Source organism: Neoarius graeffei, chromosome 8, assembly GCF_027579695.1.
Source record: "Neoarius graeffei isolate fNeoGra1 chromosome 8, fNeoGra1.pri, whole genome shotgun sequence".
Taxonomy (NCBI): Eukaryota; Metazoa; Chordata; class Actinopteri; order Siluriformes; family Ariidae; genus Neoarius; species Neoarius graeffei.
Genome location: NC_083576.1, coordinates 20,825,765 through 20,850,699, shown reverse-complemented (window position 1 = coordinate 20,850,699; position 24,935 = coordinate 20,825,765). Strand labels below are relative to the sequence as shown.

At 40.6% G+C, this 24,935-nt stretch overlaps 1 protein-coding gene across 1 annotated transcript in view; it reads right to left on the bottom strand.

The window, feature by feature from the left end:
- jakmip1 (janus kinase and microtubule interacting protein 1) overlaps positions 1-19,254 on the bottom strand; it is a 76,930-nt gene extending 57,676 nt beyond the window's left edge. The window contains exons 1-2 of the mRNA XM_060926867.1: positions 19,186-19,254; positions 10,850-11,151 (exon numbers count right to left, since the gene is read on the bottom strand). Of these exons, the coding sequence (XP_060782850.1) occupies positions 10,850-10,993 (144 nt within the window). The 5' untranslated portion in view covers positions 10,994-11,151; positions 19,186-19,254. The remainder of the gene's footprint in view (positions 1-10,849; positions 11,152-19,185) is intronic.
- Positions 19,255-24,935: the final 5,681 nt, after the last annotated feature.

Here is a 24,935-nt window from a genome sequence, read left to right as displayed (position 1 = left end):
GACCATTGTTACCCTCCCCAGGAGTGGTCGACCAACAAAGATCACTCCAAGAGCAAGGCATGTTATTACATGTCAGCGAGGTCACAAAGGACTCCAGGGTAACTTCTAAGCAACTGAAGGCCTCTCTCCCATTGGCTAATGTTAATGTTCATGAGTCCACCATCAGGAGAACACTGAGCAAAAATGGTGTGCATGGCAGGGTTGCAAGGAGACAGCAACTGCTCTCCAAAAAGAACATTGCTGCTCGTCTGCAGTTTGCTAAAGATCATGTGGACAAGCCAGAAGGCTATTGGAAAAATGTTTTGTGGACGGATGAGACCAAAATAGAACTTTTTGGTTTAAATGAGAAGCATTATGTTTGGAGAAAGGAAAACACTGCATTCCAGCATAAGAACCTTATCCCATCTGTGAAACATGGTGGTGGTAGTATCATGGTTTGGGCCTGTTTTGCTGCATCTGGGCCAGGATGGTTTGCCATCATTGATGGAACAATGAATTCTGAATTATACCAGTGAATTCTAAAGGAAAATGTCAGAACATCTGTCCATGAACTGAATCTCAAGAGAAGGTGGGTCATACAGCAAGACAACGACCCTAAGCACACAAGTCATTCTACCAAATAATGGTTAAAGAAGAATAAAGTTAATGTTTTGGAATGGCCAAGTCAAAGTCCTGACCTTTAATCCAATCAAAATGTTGTGGAAGGACCTGAAGCAAGCAGTTCATGTGAGGAAACCCACCGACATCCCAGAGTTGAAGCTGTTCTGTACGGAGGAATGGGCTAAAATTCCTCCAAGCCGGTGTGCAGGACTGATCAAGAGTTACCAGAAACGTTTAGTTGCAGTTATTGCTGCACAAGGGGGTCACACCAGATACTGAAAGCAAAGTTTCACATACTTTTGCCACTCACAGATATGTAATAATGGCTCATTTTCCTCAATAAATAAATGACCAAGTATAATATTTTTGTCTCATTTGTTTAACTGGGTGCTCTTTATCTACTTTTAGGACTTGTGTGAAAATCTGATGATGTTTTAGGTCATATTTATGCAGAAATATAGAAAATTCTAAAGGGTTCGCAAACTTTCAAGCACCACTGTATAATAAACACCTGCACTTACTGATCTTGTATGTACATTAGCTTTGTGTAAGTGCAAACAAGTGTGAGAAAGAGTAAGCATTATATTCTCCAAATGTAGTTCAGTAATTTTAAACTCTTTGTAAAGTACATCATTTTGGAGCAGTAGTTCTCAGCTCAGTTAATTTCCACTCTTAATGTGTGTTAGAGAAGGAAAACCATCAACTGCAGTCACGTGGTATGCCATAAAACTGGATTAACTCTGGCCTAACTCTTGCAATATACTTAATGTAAACAGCCATATTTACCAACCTTTTAATTAACAATTATTCGCCGTAGGTGAAGTGAATATCGGTGATTATATCCCTCATCAAAAAAATTTGTATGCAGGGATTAGCCAAGGATGGCTCACATGACAGAAAATAGTTCCACCATTGATTTAGCAATGAAGCTCGTATGGTGGGAGTCAGTCATGGTATATCCTGGATATACCATGACCTGACATCACAATTTCAAGCTATAGACCTCTTCGCAGTAAACGTCATTCATACGTAAGAGGAAATTGCGCACGCAGCCTGGACCCAAAAAAGACTCAGCGACGGTAGAGACAAGAAGAAATATTTGGAAGAAATGCCTAGTTGTTGTGTTGTCGGGTGTCAGAATCGTAGCAGTGATGGGGTTAAAATGTACAGAATTCCAGCAGGATCTCACCCATTCCAAAAAAATCGCCGACGTCTATGGCTACAAGCCATCAAACGTGTAGACTGGGATGAAAGGACTATGCGCGGGTTTGCAGCGCCCACTTCATCACAGGTAAGATCAGGCTATTTATTAAATCTTTCTTTTTTATTCTTTCTAGTCTTCGTTTATTGATGTAGCAAAATACTTTGGTAATGTTTGTCTGATTAGCTGGGTCATAGTTACACAATGTAATGAATATTGTTAGCATGTTAACTTAGCTTTGCATGCAATTTTGTTTGTAGGAGAGGTCTCGCTTGACTCGAGCAGTCCAGATTTTGTGCCATCATTATTTGTGTATGCCGAAAATCACAATTTTAAAGCAAGGATGGAAAGGTAAAATTGTGTGCCCTCACTCTAAATGCCAACTTACGTTGACTGCTCTAACCTAGCTCCCGCCCCGTTCAGTTTCATTTCTGCTCTCTGCCTCTCGCTTTTTACGCAGCTCTGATTTCTCTTAGCTGCACTCTTTACACTATCATTCCTTTCATGCCGTTACCTCCTGCAAATTGCTGTTTAGTGTTGGTATTTGCTGTTGTAGCTAAAGCCACATTGCCATCACATCACTGGCATAATTTGATTAAAACAAAATGAATATGAATGTCCCATTGTTAATCAAGTTGTAGTCTCGCTGTAACCAGAATGTTGATGGCAGGCTACTTTTGTAAATGGGGTTTTTTTTTTTTTGAGTTTGACATTTTTTGTAAATAGTATGACTGCCTTCAGGTATCAGAGGAAAACTTACTAACATCGTCCGTCCACTCTTTAATTAAATACGGATCCGGTAGGCGATGTCCACTTGTTAGAGTTAACTTTATTTATGTCGCATTCTCGATCTTGTAACGACAATTGTTTTGCATAATCTGACAGCTCATAATGCCGGTCTATGGGCAGCGCCATTGTTTCTGAGTCCAGGCTGCGCGCGCATCCTGGCAACGGTCGGTTTGTTTACAAACATGCGAAGGGGTCTATACAGTTGACTCGAGTCACAGGTGTGGCTCCGTGAGCATTTCTGTGTGTGTAGATGTACGTATCATGATCATGCCTGGCGAGGTAGGCGATAGCATGGTACACTGCACATGTACAAGTCAAAGTTTGCTCCGACGTAAACAATAAACATGGCTGCCTCCAGTGAGTTTATGCCGAGATTCATTCTTAACACTTTGGAATTTTTTGATGAGGGATATAAATCTAATATTCCATGCACTGAGAGGCTCCGATAATTATGGATTCTCTTCCGTGACTGGCATACGGTAGTACTGTTTTCTTCAGGGCTGTGCCCCTCACAAAATAGTATGATGCCAGTCACCTCAGAGAATCCATGATTTCAATAGGAGCCTCTCAGTGCATGGTATATTTGAATAATAATAACTGCGACAAAGTCAAGGTTATTATTCACCAATATTCACTTCGCCTGAGGCAGACAATTGTTTTAGGATAAATACATAGGTGATTATTTCAAAAAATTTTTAAATCATATTTTAAAATTTCATTTATTTCAAACTTCAAAAGCGGCATGCAAATATAATAACGGTGCGTGCAGACTTGTGTGTCACTTATTCAAAGGTAAGGTGGAATTGTGATTTTATTTTATCTACGTTGAGTCACATAAAATAATTTGTTTTAAAATCGATAAAATAAATCACAATTCCACCTTACCTTTGAATAGTTTTATTCCAAACTTCATAGCATCTTTAGTGCTTTTAGGAACTGCATTTTGTTTCATCATTTCTACTTCTTCCTCACTTACAGTGGCAAAGCGATTGGCCACCATTTTGCTGAGTCACTCGAGGTGATTACCGAGAAATAGTCTGAATTTCTCGACCAATCAGCGCACACGATTTTATACTAATTTAAAATATTACTCAGCTGATACTTACAGTATCTCGGTGCACTTTTTTTTTTACAACTTGGATGAATTCAGCTGTTTTGGCGTCCTGTTAAAGTATAATATATCCGAGCATCCTGTTAACATGTTAGTTGTTTGCACTTTTTTGGTACCTGTTGTAAAATGAAGCATAATTGAGTTAATTGAGCCATAAACGTATTGACACAACACACTCCTCTGTGCATTAAATGAAGGGTTTAGTCAAGACCACCACAAAATCAGGAGTAACCGAGATCGAGTCAAGACCAAGAGTTCAGATTTTCCAAGCAAGGCTAATTAGCGCGAGGCTGTGATAAAAAGATAAATAATTAATTAAAAAATTAAAAATTCCAATGGGAGTGGCCAGATCAGTTCTGATGCAGCCAGTTCATTTTAATAAGTAACACAATCTACCAAGAGCATCACGAATTACCTTCTAATTGGAGGTTCCAGGTCATCTTTGATTTCCTCCAGCAAATTAAGAATAAGGTCTTGGTGATCAATATGAATGAAGATTAATGTCTTCCCCTGGCATTCCAAATAAATTAACACAAGTGATGAAAATTCTCTCCCTTCTACCACACATTGTCAAATCTCAGTGGCACCTTCTCTTCCTCCTCCTCCTAGCAGCAACTATCGCTGCCATGTCAAATGAAAAAATGGCTAAGACATGCTTTTTTCAGGGTTAAATAATAGCACTAGCAGTAACCAGACTACCACAAACCTTAACAAGTGTTGCCAGGCAAAACAAACCTCGCCCGGTAGGACTTATGATGAATATGAAGGAAGATATCACGAAAAAAATAGGTACCCTGTGACTACTGCTGATAAATAAAATTATTTTCTGATACCATGTCCATACAATAAATATAGCATATATATATATATATATATATATATATATATATATATATATATTTACTCTATGAGGCAGTAGCCACAAGAATGAAGTGTAATCCAAAAATGAACAATTTAAAAATCACAGAAGTAAAATATACCAAGTGTCTGTACTTTATATTATTCTACTCTTACCTCTTACAGTTTTCGAAACTGAAACCTCCAAACCGAGGCTGACATACACATGCTGTCGCCGTGACTGAAACGATTATTTCCCGAAAATGGCCCGGCGCTAGAGCTCAGTGGAATGCACTTTCCCTCTGTAATAAGCATAAACATGTCTGAAAGTGATTTCTTTAGTCTCATCCATTTATTTCGAATGGTGAACCGAATTGTATACACTAAATCGGAACGCGTGTATGCGCAGTGCGCGATCATTACACTCTTACGTTCTTACAGCACGATGACGTAGTGGCTAGCGCCTCTATATGAGGCAGTAGCTACAACAAAAACGATTTTGACCTTTTTGGTGACCTTGACCGGATGGCCCTAAAAAATGTTGGAGGTTCTATTTGAGACTAGAGCCCTGCACTCCTGCGGGAGTCCCGCGGGACCCGCCGCAAAGCAGTGCGGCGCGGGACAAATTTTGAAAGTTCATTGCGGGTGCGGGCGGGACCGTAAGTGCACATATGCGCGCACGGGCGGGAGCGGGAGCGCACATATGTGGCGCGGGCGGGACCGGAAGTGCACATATGCGCGCGCGGGCGGGAGCGGTGATAAGCTGCAGTCCTGCTAACTAAAAATGTGTTTGAAATAAAATGTATAAATTATTAACTTATGTCTATCATACATAATTTGTGCTGGATATTTTATTTGTCATTAATAAAAACATTTTAAGATGCCTAAACTTGCAGAGAGAGTTACATTATCAGAAGAATAGCATCTTAAGTTAGCCGAAATCCTTTGATCACTCTAATGACTCGCAGTTCACATCCAGCTAGCAAGAGAACTATGAGTGAAGTGATTTACGGCTTGCGTAGTCTACAACTTTAGTCAGAGGGACATGTAAAGGCCAATTTATGCTGCCAACCCAGTCCTCGCAGACAGTGTCTGCGTAGCCCCCCCACCTTCGCAGACGCTCTGCGCGCACCTCCCAAAAAATTGTGACCACCGCAGAAGCCTCGCAGACAGCGCCGCAGACAAGAGGGCTCTGATTGGTCCGCTGTACACGCACTTCCGCTTCCCTACTTTCCCGGTTTGGTTTGTTTTCACGACCGGCATTTTTAAAAACACGAGCGAAGATGGAGCAGCACGAAGAGCGGTTGATTGAGGAAGTACGTACATCTATACAACTCCAGTTCTAATCATTATAAAAAAAAAAAAGTTCTAGTCATTATAAGTAACCGGAGGATAAACACTCCACTAACCACACCCACCAACTACTCCTAGCGACTTCGCGCCCCCTTGCGTTGTGCCGGTGAATAACATCGCGCATGCCTATTACTCCCCGCTCAACAATAATTACAACTGTCTGCGAAAAGCTATCTGCGAAAGCCTTGTCGCACGAGCATGCAGAGGCCTTTACACAGTGACGGTAGGCTTGACTCAATGCTATCCCAGAAATCCTTCCTGTAATATGCAAATTTGGCTGTCCAATCAGAGGTGGCCAAATTTGCATATTACAGGAAGGATTTCTGGGATAGCATTGAGTCAAGCCTACCGTCACTGTGTAACATGTCCCTCTGACTAAAGTTGTAGACTAACTCAAGCAGTAAATCAATTCACTTCTCTTACTAGCCCTGCTTTACAATTGGAAAAAAAAAAACAAAACATGCACCATTGGTATAAAACAAGCCTATTCATTTTTTTATGCTGATCAGAGAATTTCAATGGTTTCTCATATGATAAAAATGTGTGAATCGCGATTAAATATTTTAATTGTTTGACAACACTAATTATTATTAGAAACAGTATAAGCTGAATTCTGAAACAAGGTAAATAATAACGTCAGCTGTAGATATTTATGCTGAAATCCACTCAAAGTAGGGGGCGGGGCACCATCACGCTGTGTCAAGACAAGAACTTTCCTGAGAAATAACGCGAACGTCTGCATCATGCGGGATTTGCGGGCGGGAGCGGGATAAAATATGGCAGGCGCGGGCGGGAGCGGGACTGAAAATAATAATTTTTTTGTGGGCGCGGGTGGGAGCGGGACTGAAAATCATAATTCTTTGCGGGCGGGAGTGGGACTGCACAATGCGGGCGGGAGCGGGACTGAAAAATCCGACCCGCACAGACCTCTATTTGAGACCAATACCCATCTATCCTAAAAGTTTCATGAAGATTGATCCAGCCTTTTTCCCGTAATATCATTAACAAAAAACAAAGAAACCTGACTCGAAACAATACCTCGCTCCCTGGTGGACTCTGTCCCGGGCGAGGTGATAAATCACGTTGCATGATTCATTTCAAAACTCTCCTCCCCCAAATTTCGCGGTCTGACAGGGAAGCTTCCAGACCTGTAGTACTCGAGTCCAGGACTCGGGATCGAGTCTGACTCGTGCCCTAATTCTAAGGACTTGACTTGGACTTAAAAACTGATGACTTGAACTTGGACTCAGACTCGTGCATTAACTGCATTCGGACTCATAAACTGGAGATGAGTACTTGGATTTTTTTTTCTTTATTTCTGTAACATACCATAATAATAAGGCATAAGATATTTATATCTAAATTAATTTTTATACTAATTTGATGGGGGCGGCACGGTGGTGTAGTGGTTAGCGCTGTCGCCTCACAGCAAGAAGGTCCTGGGTTCGAGCCCCGGGGCCGGCGAGGGCCCTTCTGTGTGGAGTTTGCATGTTCTCCCCATGTCCGCGTGGGTTTCCTCCGGGTGCTCCGGTTTCCCCCACAGTCCAAAGACATGCAGGTTAGGTTAACTGGTGACTCTAAATTGACCGTAGGTGTGAATGTGAGTGTGAATGGTTGTCTGTGTCTATGTGTCAGCCCTGTGATGACCTGGCGACTTGTCCAGGGTGTACCCCGCCTTTCGCCCATAGTCAGCTGGGATAGGCTCCAGCTTGCCTGCGACCCTGTAGAAGGATAAAGCGGCTAGAGATAATGAGATGAGACTAATTTGATGGTAAGATTAACATTTAACATTTACACTAATTTTTATGCTAATTTGCACACAAGTGCCAACAGCACAGCAAACCAAATCCAATCAGAATCAAAACTTTTGTTTTTGAGATGCATCATGTTTGTGTAACACGGTTATGTTTTTGAAATGCACACAATTGCATTTGTTACAGTAAAGCACACTAGAGTGTTATGTTTGTGAGAGTGTTGTTTTTGACATGGCTGCTTAACATTAGTGCCACCAGCCTTTTCCTAAATATTCCTGATAGAAGACATCTTTTTCTTTGAATTTATTGTAGGCTTTGGTACGGGATATACATCTTCACACTACTCAAAGCTATCTATGTGTTTTAGAGAGTGTGCATGTGTGACAGCTGTGTCATTTGTGTCGGACTCAACTTGGACTTGACTCGAAATTTTCTTTAATGACTTGGACTTGACTCCTGGTCCTGAACATTGAGGACTCGAGACTGGACTTGGACTCGAAGTTTAGTGACCCAACTACAACACTGGAAGCTCCTATAAATACATATGCAATGAGGTCAGCTGCAAAAATAACAAGCTCAACTGTGAGCTACTGCTCATGTACGTATACTCCCACTCTCGCTTATATCAGAATGCAAGCCATTGAAGTAATAGGACACTTGTTATGAATGTTGACTTCAACAAATAATTAACCCTGAAACAAGTAAGTAAAGAGCAGTGTAGTTTGTAGTTGCTGAAAAAAGTGTTACGAAAATTTTGTAAATCCACCCTATATGTTTCGTAAATACATTCAATCGGTAAACAGGAAGTCAATGTGCAGCAGACCTGAAAACGGTATACATGGTATAGAACCCCAAGCTGAAGCTCAGTACCAAATATCAAGCAGCTGTGACTTGTAGTTACTGAGAAAAATGCTATGAAAATTTTGTAAAGCCATAAACAAATAAATTAAGTCGGTAAACAGGAAGTCAATGTGCAACAGACTTGAAAATGGTATACACGGTATAGAACCGCAAGCTGAAGCTTGGTACCAAATATCAAGCAGTTGTGATTTGTAGTTGCTGAGAAAAATGTTACGACAGTTTTGTAAAGCCACACTATATGTTTCGTAAATACATTCAGTCGGTAAACAGGAAGTTGATGTGCGACAAATCTGAAAATAGTAGACACGGTATAGAACCGCAAGCTGAAGCTTGGTACCAAGTATCAAGTGGCTATTACTTGTGATTGCTGAGAAAAAGTGTGTTTCGGACGGACGGAGGTACGGACAGGGTATAATAACTATGTCCACGCCTTTCCATCTCTAACTTTTCTTTAGTAAATCCCAACAGAAGTTTTTTAACATCAAAATAGGACTTGCGCTGGCCCCAAGTCTTTAGGGGGTTGAGAGTAGAGGTCTGCGCGGGCCGGATTTTTCAGTCCCGCGCCTGCCCGCCTGCCTGCCTGCCTTGTGCAGTCCCACTCCCGCCCGCGCCCGCAAAGAATTATGATTTTCAGTCCCGCCCGCGCCCGCAAAGAATTATGATTTTCAGTCCCGCCCGCGCCCACAAAAAAAATTATGATTTTCAGTCCCGCTCCCGCCCACAAATCCCGCATGATGCAGACGTTCGCGTTATTTCTGAAAGTTCTTGTCTTGGGCGGCACGGTGGTGTAGTGGTTAGCGCTGTCGCCTCACAGCAAGAAGGTCCGGGTTCGAGCCCCGTGGCCGGCGAGGGCCTTTCTGTGTGGAGTTTGCATGTTCTCCCCGTGTCCGCGTGGGTTTCCTCCAGGTGCTCCGGTTTCCCCCACAGTCCAAAGACATGCAGGTTAGGTTAACTGGTGACTCTAAATTGACCGTAGGTGTGAATGTGAGTGTGAATGGTTGTCTGTGTCTATGTGTCAGCCCTGTGATGACCTGGCGACTTGTCCAGGGTGTACCCCGCCTTTCGCCCGTAGTCAGCTGGGATAGACTCCAGCTTGCCTGCGACCCTGTAGAAGGATAAAGCGGCTAGAGATAATGAGATAAGATGAGATCTTGTCTTGACACAGCGTGATGGTGCCCCGCCCCCTATTTTGAGTGGATTTCAGCATAAATATCTACAGCTCACGTTATTATTTACCTTGTTTCGGAATTCGGCATATACTGTTTCTAATAATAATAATAAAAAATAGTGCTGTCAAACGATTAAAATATTTAATCATAATTCACACATTTTTATCATATGAGAAACCATTGAAATTCTCTGATCAGCGTAAAAAAGTGAACGGGCTTGCTTTGTATCAATGATGCATGTTTTTTTTTTTTCTTTTAATTGGAAAGCAAAGGTAATAAAAGAAATTGAGTTAGTCTACAACTTTAGTCAGAGAGATATGTTACACAGTGACGGTAGGCTTGACTCAATGCTATCCCAGAAATCCTTCCTGTAATATGCAAATTTGGCCGCCTCTGATTGGACAGCCAAATTTGCATATTACAGGAAGGATTTCTGGGATAGCATTGAGTCAAGCCTACCGTCACTGTGTAACATGTCTCTCTGATTAAAGTTGTAGACTACGCAAGCCGTAAATCACTTCACACATAGTTCTCTTGCTAGCTAGATGTGAACTGAGTGATTAGAGTCATTAGAGTGATCAAAGGATTTCCCGCTAATGGCAAGTTTAAGATGCTATTCTTCTGATAATCTAGCTCTGCAAATTTAGGCATCTTACAATGTTTTTATTAATGATAAATAAATTATCCAGCACAAATTATATATGATAGACATAAATTAATAATTTATACATTTTATTTCAAACGCATTTTTAGTTAGCGGGACTGCAGCTTAACACCGCTCCCGCCCGCGCGCGCATATGTGCACTTCCGGTCCCGCCCGCAATGAGCTTTCAAAATTTGTCCCGCGCCGCACTGCTTTGCAGCGGGTCCCGCGGGACTCCCGCGGGAGTGCAGGGCTCTAGTTGAGAGCAAGTCAAAACCCAAACGAAAGCAAGATTGATTCAAGATAAGAGACGAAAAACCATCAAATCTCTTCTGCGGCCAAGCCTTTACTTCAACTAGCATATTTAGTCTTGAGTCAAGATTGAACACGAGTACAAATGCCAATAAGTTCAAGAAAGCTCCAAGTCAACACAGAAAATGTCTCGAGACTGGACATTAAACATTTTTTTAAATATAAAACTGAAGAATTATAGAATTACAGAATCCTGAAGACTGTAACTGATGAACGTACCTTCGCCCTCTCCTGCTGCAGCTCATTTTGTACGTCACTTAGTTTGGCCTTGAGCTCCTCATTGGCTGCCTGTAGAGACTCCATCTCCTGTTTCCCCCGGCTCTTTTTAGGGGGCGGGGCTGAATTAGGCGCACTCGCAGACATCCTTTCCTCTCCACTCCTCGACCCTCTTGTGGTCCTCTAGTCTGATTCCAGGCGTCTTCTCCCCTCACACAAAACTACTGGTGCCTATGGGGATGGACCAAAGTACCATCATGATCCTCCTTTGCATCATCATCAGGCTGAGCAGTGGAGTCTTCAGCCTGAAAATAAAGACAGACAGAACTTGATTATAAGCAGAAATCAGGGCTGTGCAGTCGGAGAACATCCTCTGCTAATACGAAAATAACGAGACACACTCAAGAGAGAGAACTGTTTGTGTGTGCGGCATATATACAGTCAATTAATGGCACCCAAAAATTATATAAAATGGCTCCGGTGGTTCACATGTGCAATATTGTTTTTCCCAACATACGGTATGTGCAATATTTAATTTCACCACATGAAATATTACTTTTCATTGCATTCCACTATCATGTGCAGTTTTTTCCCTCTCAATGTATTTTTTTTTCTTTCTATTGTGTACTTTAATTTTTTGGAGTTAGTCTTTTCCATAACTTACTTTATTTCTATTGTTAGAATGCTAACCATCTGAACACTGACTTTTACATTTTCTATTTCCTTTAGGCATATCGGGTGAAAATTCAAATCCAATCCAAATTGCTTGAAACTCAAGAAATTACAAATCAAAGATTGAAAAAAACAGCTTAATTTTTAGAAAACTAATGTAATATTATGTATGAGGATAACATGGTCCAAAATGGGCCTCGTTAACGAATGTGATCAAATGCTTTTTTCTTAATAACTTTTCTATTTTTCAAGATATTTACATGGAAATCGGCAGGCACATAGATGGTTGTATACTGAATACAAAGTTTGAAAAATTAGTAAAAACAAATTATGCAAATTAGTATTTAATTAGCTAATTAGGTTTTAAAAAACATTAAATCACTACACTCAATAAAAAAGGAATAAAAGATTATTTCTAATAGCCTCTTTATGCTCTGTATTTCTCAAAAGTAGAGCCTACTAGTGTTTCTATGAAAGAATATAAATGATAATATTCACAGCTTTCAAGGCGAACCTCGAAAACAACTGTGTGAGCCACATCCAATAAACAATTCCATTTAATTGAACTGAAATTGACACTCGCGTTTCTGACTTTCAGTTTTTTAAATCTCATTCCGACCACTAAGATCTCAATATTTTTCATCAAAACAACTCCAGTTATATTCTAAAATAGTTATTTATTCACATGAATCAGTTTAATTTGGAAAAAAATAAGTAGGTAAAGCTATGAAAACTCACTTCAAAGTCTCCCATGAATCATAACATCAAAACTAGCTGACGGAAAATTTTGCTGAATACTTCATCAGAAACAGTGAGAAGGAGAGAACATCCCTATTAGTTGTCTGGTTGATATTCATGAGTAATCCAGTTGGAAATCGATCAGAAGAGAGAGAGACTGACTGCTTTCCCGTGACTCCAAAAGAACCGGCAGTTTCCCAATGTCCCGCGAGCAGAGCGTGAACTCCGTAGTACCAACGTCAACCTGCCATTACTCCCAAAGTACTGAACAGATCTTAACGAGAGAAATGTCTTTGAAAAGCAGAGATTATAAGCTTTTTAATGATATTATTCACAACAGAAAATATTTAAAAGTTTAGCAATGACAAATTTGGAAACTTAGATGAGCATCAATGTTCACAGCACAGCTAGTGAGTGTCTGATCTGCCTACTTCTATCTTAGTTTTTAGTTTAGCCCCTTATGTGACTTACAGTATTTCTATTGTTGTTTTATTAGGTACTGTTTTTTATTAGGTACTGGCATTTATTTCTTGTACAGTTCTTATGTTACATACAGTTTATTTTTAACTTTTATTGTTGTATTCTAAATTATACTGTATTGTTATGGAGCAATTTATGGCACAAGAATTTCCTTCGGGATCAATAAAGTTTTATATTATCTTATCTTCACTCAAATAATTGGGAACGAATCAAATCTTATTATTTTACTTATTGTACATATAGGGAATGATAATAAGGACATTTCATAAGGGGAAAAATATATTAAAAATGCTCTCAGTCTCCAGGAGTCTTTGAACATGAACATATTTGATGGTCAGGGAGGCAAATAAGTTCCCAAACTACAATTTCAGAATTAGTTGTTTATTTCAATGTTTCATTGATTATTGTTAATTCTCAAAATGAAATAATACACACCAGCTCCATAACAGTCTCAGTCTCTTGGTGTGACAGGAGAGGCAGCTTTGATATGTTAATGAAATTGTTTCTAGCTTGCTATTGCTGGATTTCAGTCACGTGACTTTTCTTAGCAGTTTTACCGGAAATGAAATAGCTGGTGGTCTAAACATAGTGCAAACAACTAGCGATAACTTATCAGAGTATGCTCGTAATCTAGAAGCCACTGCTCGCTTTAGATATATTCAGAAGATTGCTATGTGCAATGGAATCGACCCCTACAGTCTGGGAAAGAAGGATTTGTCATACGATCTCGAAAACTACCCTTCAGTCGAGTTCCCCAACATCTCGAACTATCTGGTGTTGCAGACATCCTTCTACATCGCAAAACAGATGAAAGCATGGAAGAGTATGAAGGCTTACAACTTTTTTGTATGTGGCTGGGTAAAGGACCTCAGGAATTGGTACAGTTCAATTAAATTTGTTTTGTTTTTTTTCTTGGCATGAACTCGACTTATAAGCATGATCCATATATTTTCAATAGGGCTGAAGTCAGGACTTGTTTTAAGCTTAATGTTAGCCTGCTTTATCCTCCACAACCAGCTCTGATGCGTGTTTGGGTTCATTGTCCTGTTGTAACTCCCAAGTCGTGTTCAAGTTTCTGATGGTTTATGCTGAAGAATTCTGAGGTAGTCCTCCTTCTTCATTGTTCCATCCACTTTGTGCAATGAACCAGTTCCACTGGCAGCAAAACCGCCCCAGAGCATGACGATCCTACCACCACCACCAGCTGGTACAGTGTCCCTCTGTACATGGTGGTCATTGTGGTCAAACAACTCAATCTTTTTCTCATCTGACCATACAGCTTTCCTCCAGAAGGCTTTTTCTTTGTCCGAAAAAGACTGAGCTTCAAACTTTAGTTAAGCTTGAAGGTGTCAATTTTGGAGCAGGGGGTTATTTCTTGGATAGCAGCCTCTTAGTCCATGGTGATCTGAACTGTAGACAGTGATCCATCAGCTTCCAGTTCATGGCAGGGCTGTGCCATGGTGGTTCCCAGGTTGGTCCTGACCATCCAAACCAATCTCCTTTCAGCTGAGGGTGACAGTTTGGGTTTCCTTGAAGCAAAGTGGCTTGGCAAAGTGACTACACCTCACAATAACTTGGATACAATTGTTTGAACTGATCTTGGGATCTGCAGTTGTTTAGAAATGGCTCCAAGAGACATTCCGGAGATGTGTATATCTGCGATCCTCTTTCTCAGATCTGCACTGAGCTCCTTGGACTTTCTCATTTTACTGTGTGTTGGTCAATCCAATGAGTGCTGTAAACAAACCCTTTTTATGAAGGCACAGAGAAGCTACCAGCTGTAGTCAATCATGATCGCTAACAGGAAGTTAAGATACCTCGGCCTTGGCAAGATAAGAGACATTTTTGGAAGTTTCAGCACCTCTGAATTAATAATCTAAGTGAGCGTATGCAAAATTTTGACCCTGTATCTGTAATTTTGATACTGTGCTGATTTCAGAAAACCCAAAGAAAATTAAATGTGCACCAAATTCTAGTGGGTTTTTTTAATTAAAGATGTATGCTGTACAATCATTCTGCCACAGAAAAAGAACAGTTCAAAGAAATTACTGAAAGCCCAAATATTGCCATGACATTCATATCCAAGATAACATTCATGTCACTGTATGTAAAACTTCTGACCATGACTGTACATGTCAGTCTTTGAGTATCTAATGGTGAGACTATAGTAACCAGCACATTTTCCAGACTGCTGCACAGAAAAACACTGCTCAAAAGACATTGTTGCCCTTCTGCTGAGGTTAAAACCTCACTACTGAGAGACTGATTGATTGATGGTTGAGGGAACATAAAATCAATGACGTGTCCAGGTTTGAACCCTGTGTAAAATATGAGGTCTGAATTGCAAAGTGCTGTTCTTCCCTCGAGAGGAAGGCTTCACCAAATATCAGTGCAAATGCACTACTTAAGAATAATTCATATATTTTAAGATAAAAAAAAGATGGAAATAAACCTAACGCTACAAATCACTCATTTCAGCTCATTTTTATGAAGGGCAACAATAATCCTAGAGTTCTTTCTAGGAAAATATCTTATTCATTCAAACCTTTTACATTCAATCTTCTTCTTGTGGCTGCTCCTGTTAGGGGTCATGACAGCAGATCTGTTCCGCATATTTGATTTGGCATAGGTTTTACACCAGATGCCCTTCCTGACGCAACCCTCCCCAATATTGACTACTTTCACATACCCATAATGCTTTGCACCTTGGGGGGTAACCAGGCGCTATATTTATTTACTAAGTCAGATACCTTCAGTCATTTCTTTGAATTTACACAGGGAAAAACGATTTTTCCTGATTTAAAGTTTTATAGAATACATAAAGGGGCTAAGCGTTGAAAAGCGTGGGTTAGACATTATTCGCCGTCAAAATTTTACACCGACAAACAACACATGACTGTGTTCTACACACTTCAGTGGTGGAGTAAAGTCTGATGATCCAAGTCATGAAGCCTAAAACCCCTCTGTCTTTGTGTTTGGTCATAAAAAGTGCAAAAGCTGGAAAACAAGGACAAGTCAAAGAACTGAAAAGGACAACTTCATTGAAGGATCAACTCCCAAAACAAAGCGCAAACGATGCAGCGTAAGTAAGCTTACATGTATGTCCCATTTTAGTGTTTATGTAGGGAGATCGAATGTAGTATTTGATCCTGTAGCCCTAACAGCCCAAAGATTGTCACAATCTGGTAGCATACGAACTCTCGGAAAATCAGAGTGAAGGAAATCAAAATCAACTTAAAAAAGAAATGTGACAGTTCTGCTGTGTTTACAGTATTTACTTGACTGAGTGAATTCTGTTCTTGTGTTCCCGTGCACGAAACGTTTTGTATTTTCTTACGACTTTCTCGTCATAACCAGCAGCCAGCAAAAACAATTTCACTGTGGATTCTTCTATGATCAGTGTCGATCTTTCGAAGCTCTTCTGCCGATCTTTTAACTTCTGCAGGTCAGTAATTGTTGGAACCCCTGTGCTCACAGATGAAGAACGCTGCTGACTGTCACCCAAATAGAGATGTTCAAAGCATTCGATATGATATTTACAAGCGCTTTTTTTACTGATTGATTTCTCAAAGTCCACAGAAAAGACTTTGCAGATTTCTTTAAGCTTTGGTTTAGTTAGTTTCTACACTTCTTTGAAAGTTTTAGGGAGATTTAAATTTGAAAGATTACTGTCATTGTGTGACACCATGTTGTGTTAGTTTATTTATATTTTGGTTACCCTCCAAGGCGCAAAGCATTATGGGTAATGTGAGAGTAGTACACACTGTCTTGTTCAACCTCAGTGGCTGCGTATTTTACCTAACCTGCATGTCTTTGAACCGTGGGGGAAACCGGAGCACCCAGAGGAAACCCATGCAGACACGGGGAGAACATACAAACTCCACACAATGAGGTTGAACCATGGGGTTTGAACCTGGAACCTTCTTGCTGACAGGCGACAGTGCTAACAACTACACCACCATTGCCACCCCTTTTATGTTCAATGTACTTGATTATTTTGATGTCAAACTGTAACATTTATTGTGGCTTAACACCTTATGAAAACATTATTTGTCTTACTGGTGGCATGGTGGTGTAGAGGTCAGCACTGTCGCCTCACAGCAAGAAGGTTCTGTGTTCAAACCCCATGACTGAAGTGGGCCCTATTGTGTGGAGTTTGCATGTTCTCCCTGTGTTTGCGTGGGTTTCCTCCGGGTGCACCGGTTTCCCCCACAGTCCAAAGACATGCAGGGTAGGCTCATTGGTGGCTCTAAATTGACCGTAAGTGTGAATGGTTGTTTGTCTCTATGTGTTAGGCCTGCAATGATTTGGTGACTTGTCCAGAGTGTACCCCACCTCTTGCCCAGTGCTGGGTTTCATGTGATGTCACATCCACCTCATTAGTTATTCGAAACTTTAGCTGGTGCTCTACCAAAGCTCAGTTGACAAAGCGTTTGTACGGAGAAGGTGTATTGCTTGCATGAAAATACCTTACGTTTGCATTGTTTTAGGTTGTTCGAATCAATCAAACCGTGAAACTGATAAAAGTTTCTTCAGGGTTCCCCATGAACTAATAAAAAAGGGTGAACGAACACAGGATTTCACAAAAAGACATCGAGAAAGGTGGCTTTTGAACTTCTCGCTGAAATCGAAGAGAGCCGAGTCGAAGCATGCTCGAGTTTGCAGTGATCACTTCATGAAAGGTTTGTATATCCCTCTCAGCTATGTCCTTAGTGTTTTCCAAGTACTTTTCTTGCTATGTGTCGTTATTTTACGGTACTTTTTTTTAAGTCATGAAGTGCTAAAGTCCCCAGCTGTTTCTTTGTTTACTCCTCACTCCTCACAAAGTCCATATGCATGACAGTCGCGAAAAAATTCTTACCCAGCCATACAGTTACAATGCGCCGTGATCACTTCTCCGTCTTGTTTAACTAAGATCCAGGTCTCTAAAGGGATTTCTGATGATCTTTGTGAATGATTTACCTGAGAGATAAGAGCCAACACAAGTGAGAATCAAGCGAACTGTTCTTTGTTTACACTTCAACTTGCAGCACTTCGTTGTAAAGATGCAAACAAAAAGCTTAAAAAAACACACTTACATGGCCAAAAACAATACAGGATTCATGTGGCAGTGACTTGATACCGAGGTCCTTTACCCAGCCACATACTAAAAAGTTGTAAACCTCCATACTCTTCCACACTTTCATCTGATTTGCAGTGTAGAAGGATGTCTGCAACACCGGATAGTTCGAGATGTCGGGGAACTCGACTGAAGGGTAGTTTTCAAGATCGTATGACAAATCCTTCTTTCCCAGACTGTAGGGGTCGATTCCATTGCACAAAGCAATCTTCTGAATATATCTAAAGCGAGCAGTGTCTTCTAGATTATGAGCATACTCTGATAAGTTATCGCTAATTGTTTGCACTACGGCAGCCATTTTGGTTTGCTAGACCACCAGCTATTTCATGTCTGGTAAAACCACTAAGAAAAGTCACGTGACTGAAACCCAGCAATAGTCAGCTGGGATAGGCTCCAGCTTGCCTGCGACCCTGTAAAGGATAAGCAGTTATGGATAATGGATGGATGGGTATTTGTCTTTCTTTTATCTTATTGCCACAATCATGTAACATTCTATTGTCATACATGCAATATTTGGAAATTTTCCGCTTACAGCCCAGGCTGGCATTTCAGACACTTTCTTTCTTTTTTGATTACTGAATGTTGGTCTAGTCACTCCATCTAGTGGAAACTGTGTCCAAAATCTCACCATTCAAAATGCATGCTAGTTTTCTTTACTGCATTTACAAGTGAGGAAAACCAAAGCATATCGAACCGCTGAATATCTGCAAATGGATTTCAAGGAAATGATCAATGGAATGTCATGGTGAGGGAGACCTAAGCTTTGTAGTGGTATTAGTACCAGAGCAACAAACGCATGTTTAATAACCCTGAGTAACATCAGTGTTAAAAGGAACTGCTATATAACTGTTAAAGGAACTACAGTTTTATTGTGCAGGAAGTGTGGCGCACAGAACCACCAATTTTTTTCCAACCTTTTCAAAGGCACAGGACCAAAACCAAATGCTACTAAAGTGAAAGACCAAGCAGCAGATTAAACACACATATTTGCTTACAGGATGTCACACCATGTTTAGTAGCATTAAGAAGCCTTTGAATATTTATGGGGATAAAACTATCAGTCACATATGGCACACAAACACACTCGTATGACCACACACTGATTTTTTTTTTAAGTCAAAGTTTAAAAACAGCCAGAAAAAAAAATCAAGTCAACTGAATGAGTTTACGTAAATCAGATTAATGTGACTCCTTTCAAAGGAGAATGAATAAATCCTGATCACTTTCTCCTGCAAGAGTGTACATCAAAATAGGCTAGAAATCCAAAGCAAGCAGATTTATGTGCTTCGAATACAAATAAACTTGCAGGTAAATTTGAATGCGGCCTTACTGGAATGGGAACGAAATCCAAAATCCATACACCTTTCTTTCTTCTCAAACACAAGCACTCATACGACTGATGAAGCCAAAGTGAATAGTTGTCTAGTACTTTGTGAGCTCCACCCTCAGGACACACATAAAACCTATCAAACAGGTAGTCACAAGGAGGTGGGGGTAGTAAGTGTGTGTGTGTGAGAGAGAGAGAGAGAGAGAGAGAAACAATACTAGTGCACGACTAAATTTAACATTCCTGTCAACCTTTGAGACTAAACAACTCTGGTATCTTAAGCGGTCATATAACCCATATACACACTTTATCTTTAATGACTGCGGTTGAATACAATGAAGCGATAAAGATAAATGTGTGACTCAAGAGCAATTATCGGTCACAAACATTTACAGGATTTGAGTCATGTTTTAAGACCTTTTACAATACTGTCAGAAATAGGGGTACAGTAGGAATCCATCTCATCTCATCTTATCTCATCTCATTATCTCTAGCCGCTTTATCCTGTTCTACAGAGTTGCAGGCAAGCTGGAGCCTATCCCAGCTGACTACGGGCGAAAGGCGGGGTACACCCTGGACAAGTCGCCAGGTCATCACAGGGCTAACACATAGACACAGACAACCATTCACACTCACATTCACACCTACGGTCAATTTAGAGTCACCAGTTAACCTAACCTGCATGTCTTTGGACTGTGGGGGAAACCGGAGCACCCGGAAGAAACCCACGCGGACACGGGGAGAACATGCAAACTCCACACAGAAAGGCCCTCGCCGGCCACAGGGCTCGAACCTGGACCTTCTTACTGTGAGGCGACAGCGCTAACCACTACACCACCGTGCCGCCAAGTGTTGAATATGGTTTACGATATTGCATGGTTGTCAAGACAACATGACGAAACACGTCAGAGATGTAAAACTTATGCGCAAGCAAGCGACTGTGACAATTTGTAAACAGACATGGCCGCCAGGTTTGGTTAATTAAATACAGAAGATTTTGAAAGAATTTTGAAAGAGAAAGATGCATTGAACACCCGAAAGGAATGTGTATGTGATTTTGATTTGTTTATTCAGTAAATAATAATCATACAAACACTATACATGTAAATATGACAATTAAAAACCAGGATAACACATGAAAGCAAAATTGCTTATTTCCAATGTGGTCCTAAAAATGTGTAATAATAATATTGACTGGCATTTTTCGTGGTATATCACACATATTCCATTCAGCTAGCATGGTATTGAACTCATCTTTGACTTGTTCAATACCATGCTAGCTGAATGGAATATATCCGATATACCACAAAAAAAGCCAGTCAATATTATTTAAATATACCCTCTAGGGCTCATTAATAGGCCTCGGGGTAACTATGTGTACCTTTTAATGGCCAAAAATGTACATATATATTCCCAAGCAGTATGTAAAGGGTACAAATAAGTACCTTAGAAGGTACTGCCCCAGTGACGAGCCACTGTACCCCTAAAGGTACAATAATTAAATAATATTGGCTGGCATTGAGTGGTATATCAGATATAATCCATTCAGCTAGCATGATATTGAATGAGTCGAAGGCCAGTTAAATATCATGCTAGCTGAATGGAATATATCTGATATGCCACAAAAAAGGCAGCCAATATTATTATTCTTATTATGATTATGATTATTATTATTATATACACATTCCTTTTGGGTGTTCAACGCGTCTTTCTTTTTCAAAATTCTCTCAAAATCTTCCGTATTTAACGCAGCAAACCTGGCGGCCATGTTTGTTTACAAATTGTCACAGTTGCTCGGTAGCGCGCAAGTTTTACATCGCTGACGTGTCTCTTTTCCCTTTTTTTGATGTCTGTTGGTATGTTTTTCTCTTGTAAATATGCATGAAGAATATCTAATAAAGCTCTGGTAGCTTTTCAGGTGTTCAGCACGTCTTTTTCCTTCCTGGCAGACAAAGAAATCCTTCTGCGTATGCACAGCAGAAAACTTTCTTATTGGATATTCGTATCAGCTCCGACGTGTGACGTCATGTTGTCTTGACAACCATGCAATATCGTAAATCATATTCAACGCCCGTTCTCCATTGGGTAGAGTGACGTAATACATGTAGGATAAGCAATATGCTAACAATATTGCATGCTGTCAAACCACATGAATGGAACCCACGAGAAGGGAATAGAATATATGTTTTTATTCCATGGAAAAAGTGTCCTGTATTTATCATAATTTTTCATACTGCACAACTTTGCACAGCTTATTGATGATGAGGTCTGTTCAACTATATATAAACTTTGTTCTTTGAGAGCACTGTAAATATAGTATGAGGTCGATGTGATAGTCAGGAATGCTTACAGTAATATACAGTGATGAGGCTCTTACCAGCCAGATGATCATGTGACTCAGAGGCTTCAGTCACAGGACAATCTAATATAAATGTGAAGATTCATTTCTAAATGTGCTCCAGAGGCTTTGAGCTTCTCAGTATGGAAGAGGCAGGTGACAGACTCTTTCTATTCACTTCAGGCTGTTCACCCAGTATTTGTGCTCATCTAGAGAAATCGGATATTTCATTATTTGATTGGGGTGGCATGGTGGTGTAGTGGTTTGCACTGTCGCCTCGCAGCAAGAAGGTTCTGGGTTCGAGCCCAGCGGCCGACGGGGGCCTTTCTGTGTAGAGTTTGCATGTTCTCCCCGTGTCTGCATGGGTTTCTTCCGGGTGTTCCGGTTTCCACCACAGTCCAAAGACACACAGGTTAGGCTAACTGGTGGCTCTAAATTGACCGTAGGTGTGGTTGTTTGTCTCTATGTGTCAGCCCTGCGATGATCTGGCGACTTGTCCAGGGTGTACCCCGCCTTTCGCCCATAGTCAGCTGGGACAGGTTCCGGCTTGCCTGTGACCCTGCACAGGATAAGCGGTTATGGATAATGGATGGATGGATTATTTGATTGGCGCCTTGATTATCACTTCAGACTGTAACTTTGAAATTGCTGTCGTCACTGCCGAACCTGATCCAGACTTGAGGCAAACCATATTTGGTAGACTTGGTCAGAACTGCAGCAGCAGGGTGGCCGGTTCCTTTCCATGCACTCACATGTATTCACAACTTAAGCTGTGTTCACATATATACCGGTACGATAGCGGTATAACTGTATCAATACAAAGTATACCGGTACAGTTTAGTGCATCTGTCCACACTAGCGAGAAATGTTTGCGGTTTTCTTTCACGGTAGTTGAAATGCGCGTGCGTGAAATGTTTCCGTGGTTACCGAGTAACTTCCTTCTGAGAATATGGCGGATGAAACAGCGTGTGTGTGCTTTTTGTTATCAATGTACAGTCTGTATTTCTGGTGGTCATTTATTCAGTCAAATCGTATAAAACGCGCGAGGCAGTTGAGAAAGAAACAAAGAAAACGACTCTCCGGTCTTCACTATTTTATTCAGCGAAGACATCGATTGAGGTGTGTGACTTTGCGCATGCGCATTATATTTGTATCGGTACAGAACCGCTTCATCTGTCCACACTACAGCGAAGCACTACAGTACCGATACTGTACCGGTACGAAACCCATACATTTGTGGGTTTCATACCAATACAGTTATACCGCTACAGCACCGGTATAGTTGCTAGTGTGGACAGGTGTTGCGGTACGAAAGTAGTATCGTATCGGTACAAAATCCCTAGTGTGGACAGGGTATTAGAGTAGCCATTTAACGTAACTGCATGTCTTTGAACTGTCGGGGAAACCGGAGCACCCGAAGGCAATCCACGCAGACACGGGGAGAACATGCGAACTCTACACAGAAAGGCCCCCATCAACCACTGGGCTTGAACCCAGAACCTTCTTGCTGGGACACCACCCAGCTTTGAAATAAGTAAGGAATAAAATATGGCAAAGTGTGCAGTTATAGGAACTGTGATGCAGCATGACATGCAGATGAGTTACTCTTATCATCCTGAATTTCCAATAACAGCATTTACATAAGTGTTTTATTCCTTTTATACCACTCAAATTGCTAACTATTACATTTCTAATTAGAACAATGTTGTGCTTTTAACCATTTATAATAAATAATGTGGTGAAACATCCCTGATATACGTTCTACCAGCTCTTTTCCTCTCTTGAAATTACTAAACCAAAATAATGTAGTTTGTCATGTTATGGGGAAACTGCAAAGCCCTCTGTCTTAAAGATTTTTACAAAGTTACAAAGTGCTGACAATTTAGACTCCTTCCCAAAATGCTAAATAAACATGTCTTAATAGAAAACGTCACCGTCAGAACTGCTGTTATAGGAAATGAATCAACACCTTATGACCAATCACAATGGAGTACTCAACATTCTGTATTTACATTTATAGCATTTAGCAGATGCACTTAGCCAGTGCAAAAAGCTTGGTAGTCTTCATCAGTGTCAAAAAAGACTTGTCAAATTTTCACTGCCCTCATGAGGACCTAAATACTGTACGTCTCCAAGTAACTTGTCCAAACACATTCCAATTAGCACACTGCCTCCAAATATAAAATTTTAAATAAACCCCGTGTTTTTAGAAACATAACAAATAGGCTCTCCATTCACCTAGTGTACAATGTGAGGGGATAAATAAGCACACACATACTATATGTACAGATTCTGAGTGGAGGTGTAAAATATATGATTCAAAAATAATAGCGTTTCTGATTTGTCCTACCAAGCCTACTGCACATGCGCAGAACACATGACATCATATCTTGGAATTTGGACCGAATTTTGTCCTACTGATCAGCTGGGCTGATAGAAAATCGGTGAGTATTTCACGCATTTGTAATGCGTAATGTAGGCATATTTGCAATTCAGAAACGTATAAAATACAGTATTTATAAACAAACGAAACGATGCCCTGTCATAACTTTGACTGCACAGTGCCCACTGCGTGACAGAATTAGCAAGTTCTCATACAGACCGTTTTATCATTCAAAACAAGTCATTACAAATTATTTGACTCGGCCAAAGACTCGACCGATTTCAAAACTCGGTCCAAATTCCAAAATATGACGTTATGTGTTCTGCGCATGCACAGTAGGCTTGGTAGGACAAATCCAAGAGGTAGGATAACTTTACAGAACACCGGTCAGCATCCTTTGCCCACTGACTATAAGTGTAGTCATCGCCATATGAAAGGAAACACTGGTCCCAGATCATCAACACTAATTTGAAAGACTTTATCATGCAGAATTGCAAACCAGGACAGACTGGCTGAACAACCAAAAAGCAACATAAACGAGACCGTCAATGACGGTATAGCTCACTCCGGCCCCGTCTAGTCCAGAAGGAATGCTCTAAAGTGGGCCACCTTGCGCAATAAATATTGCAAGCTATATACACTATATATAAGCTATATATAAAAGCTATATACACCCTAGGAATACCAACCTATTTGCAGGAAAGAATCCAAAATGGCGAGGAATTGACCAAGAAGAAGCGATTTTTCTCGAACTGCTCATTAAGGCTTAATTAGTCCATAACTTTATTAATAATTGTAATTAAGCAAATATGGGTAGAAGTTATATGCACCCTAGGTACCACTAACTTCATGCCAGAAAGAATAAAAATCGGTGAAGAATTGAGGGAGAAGAACCGATTTGTGTGGAAACTGCTCATTAGGGATTAATTACGCCGTATCTTCATTATTAATTGTAATTATGCAAATTGGGGTAGAAGCTATATGCACCCCAGGCAGACCTACCTTCCTGCCAAAAAGAATCAAAATCGGTGA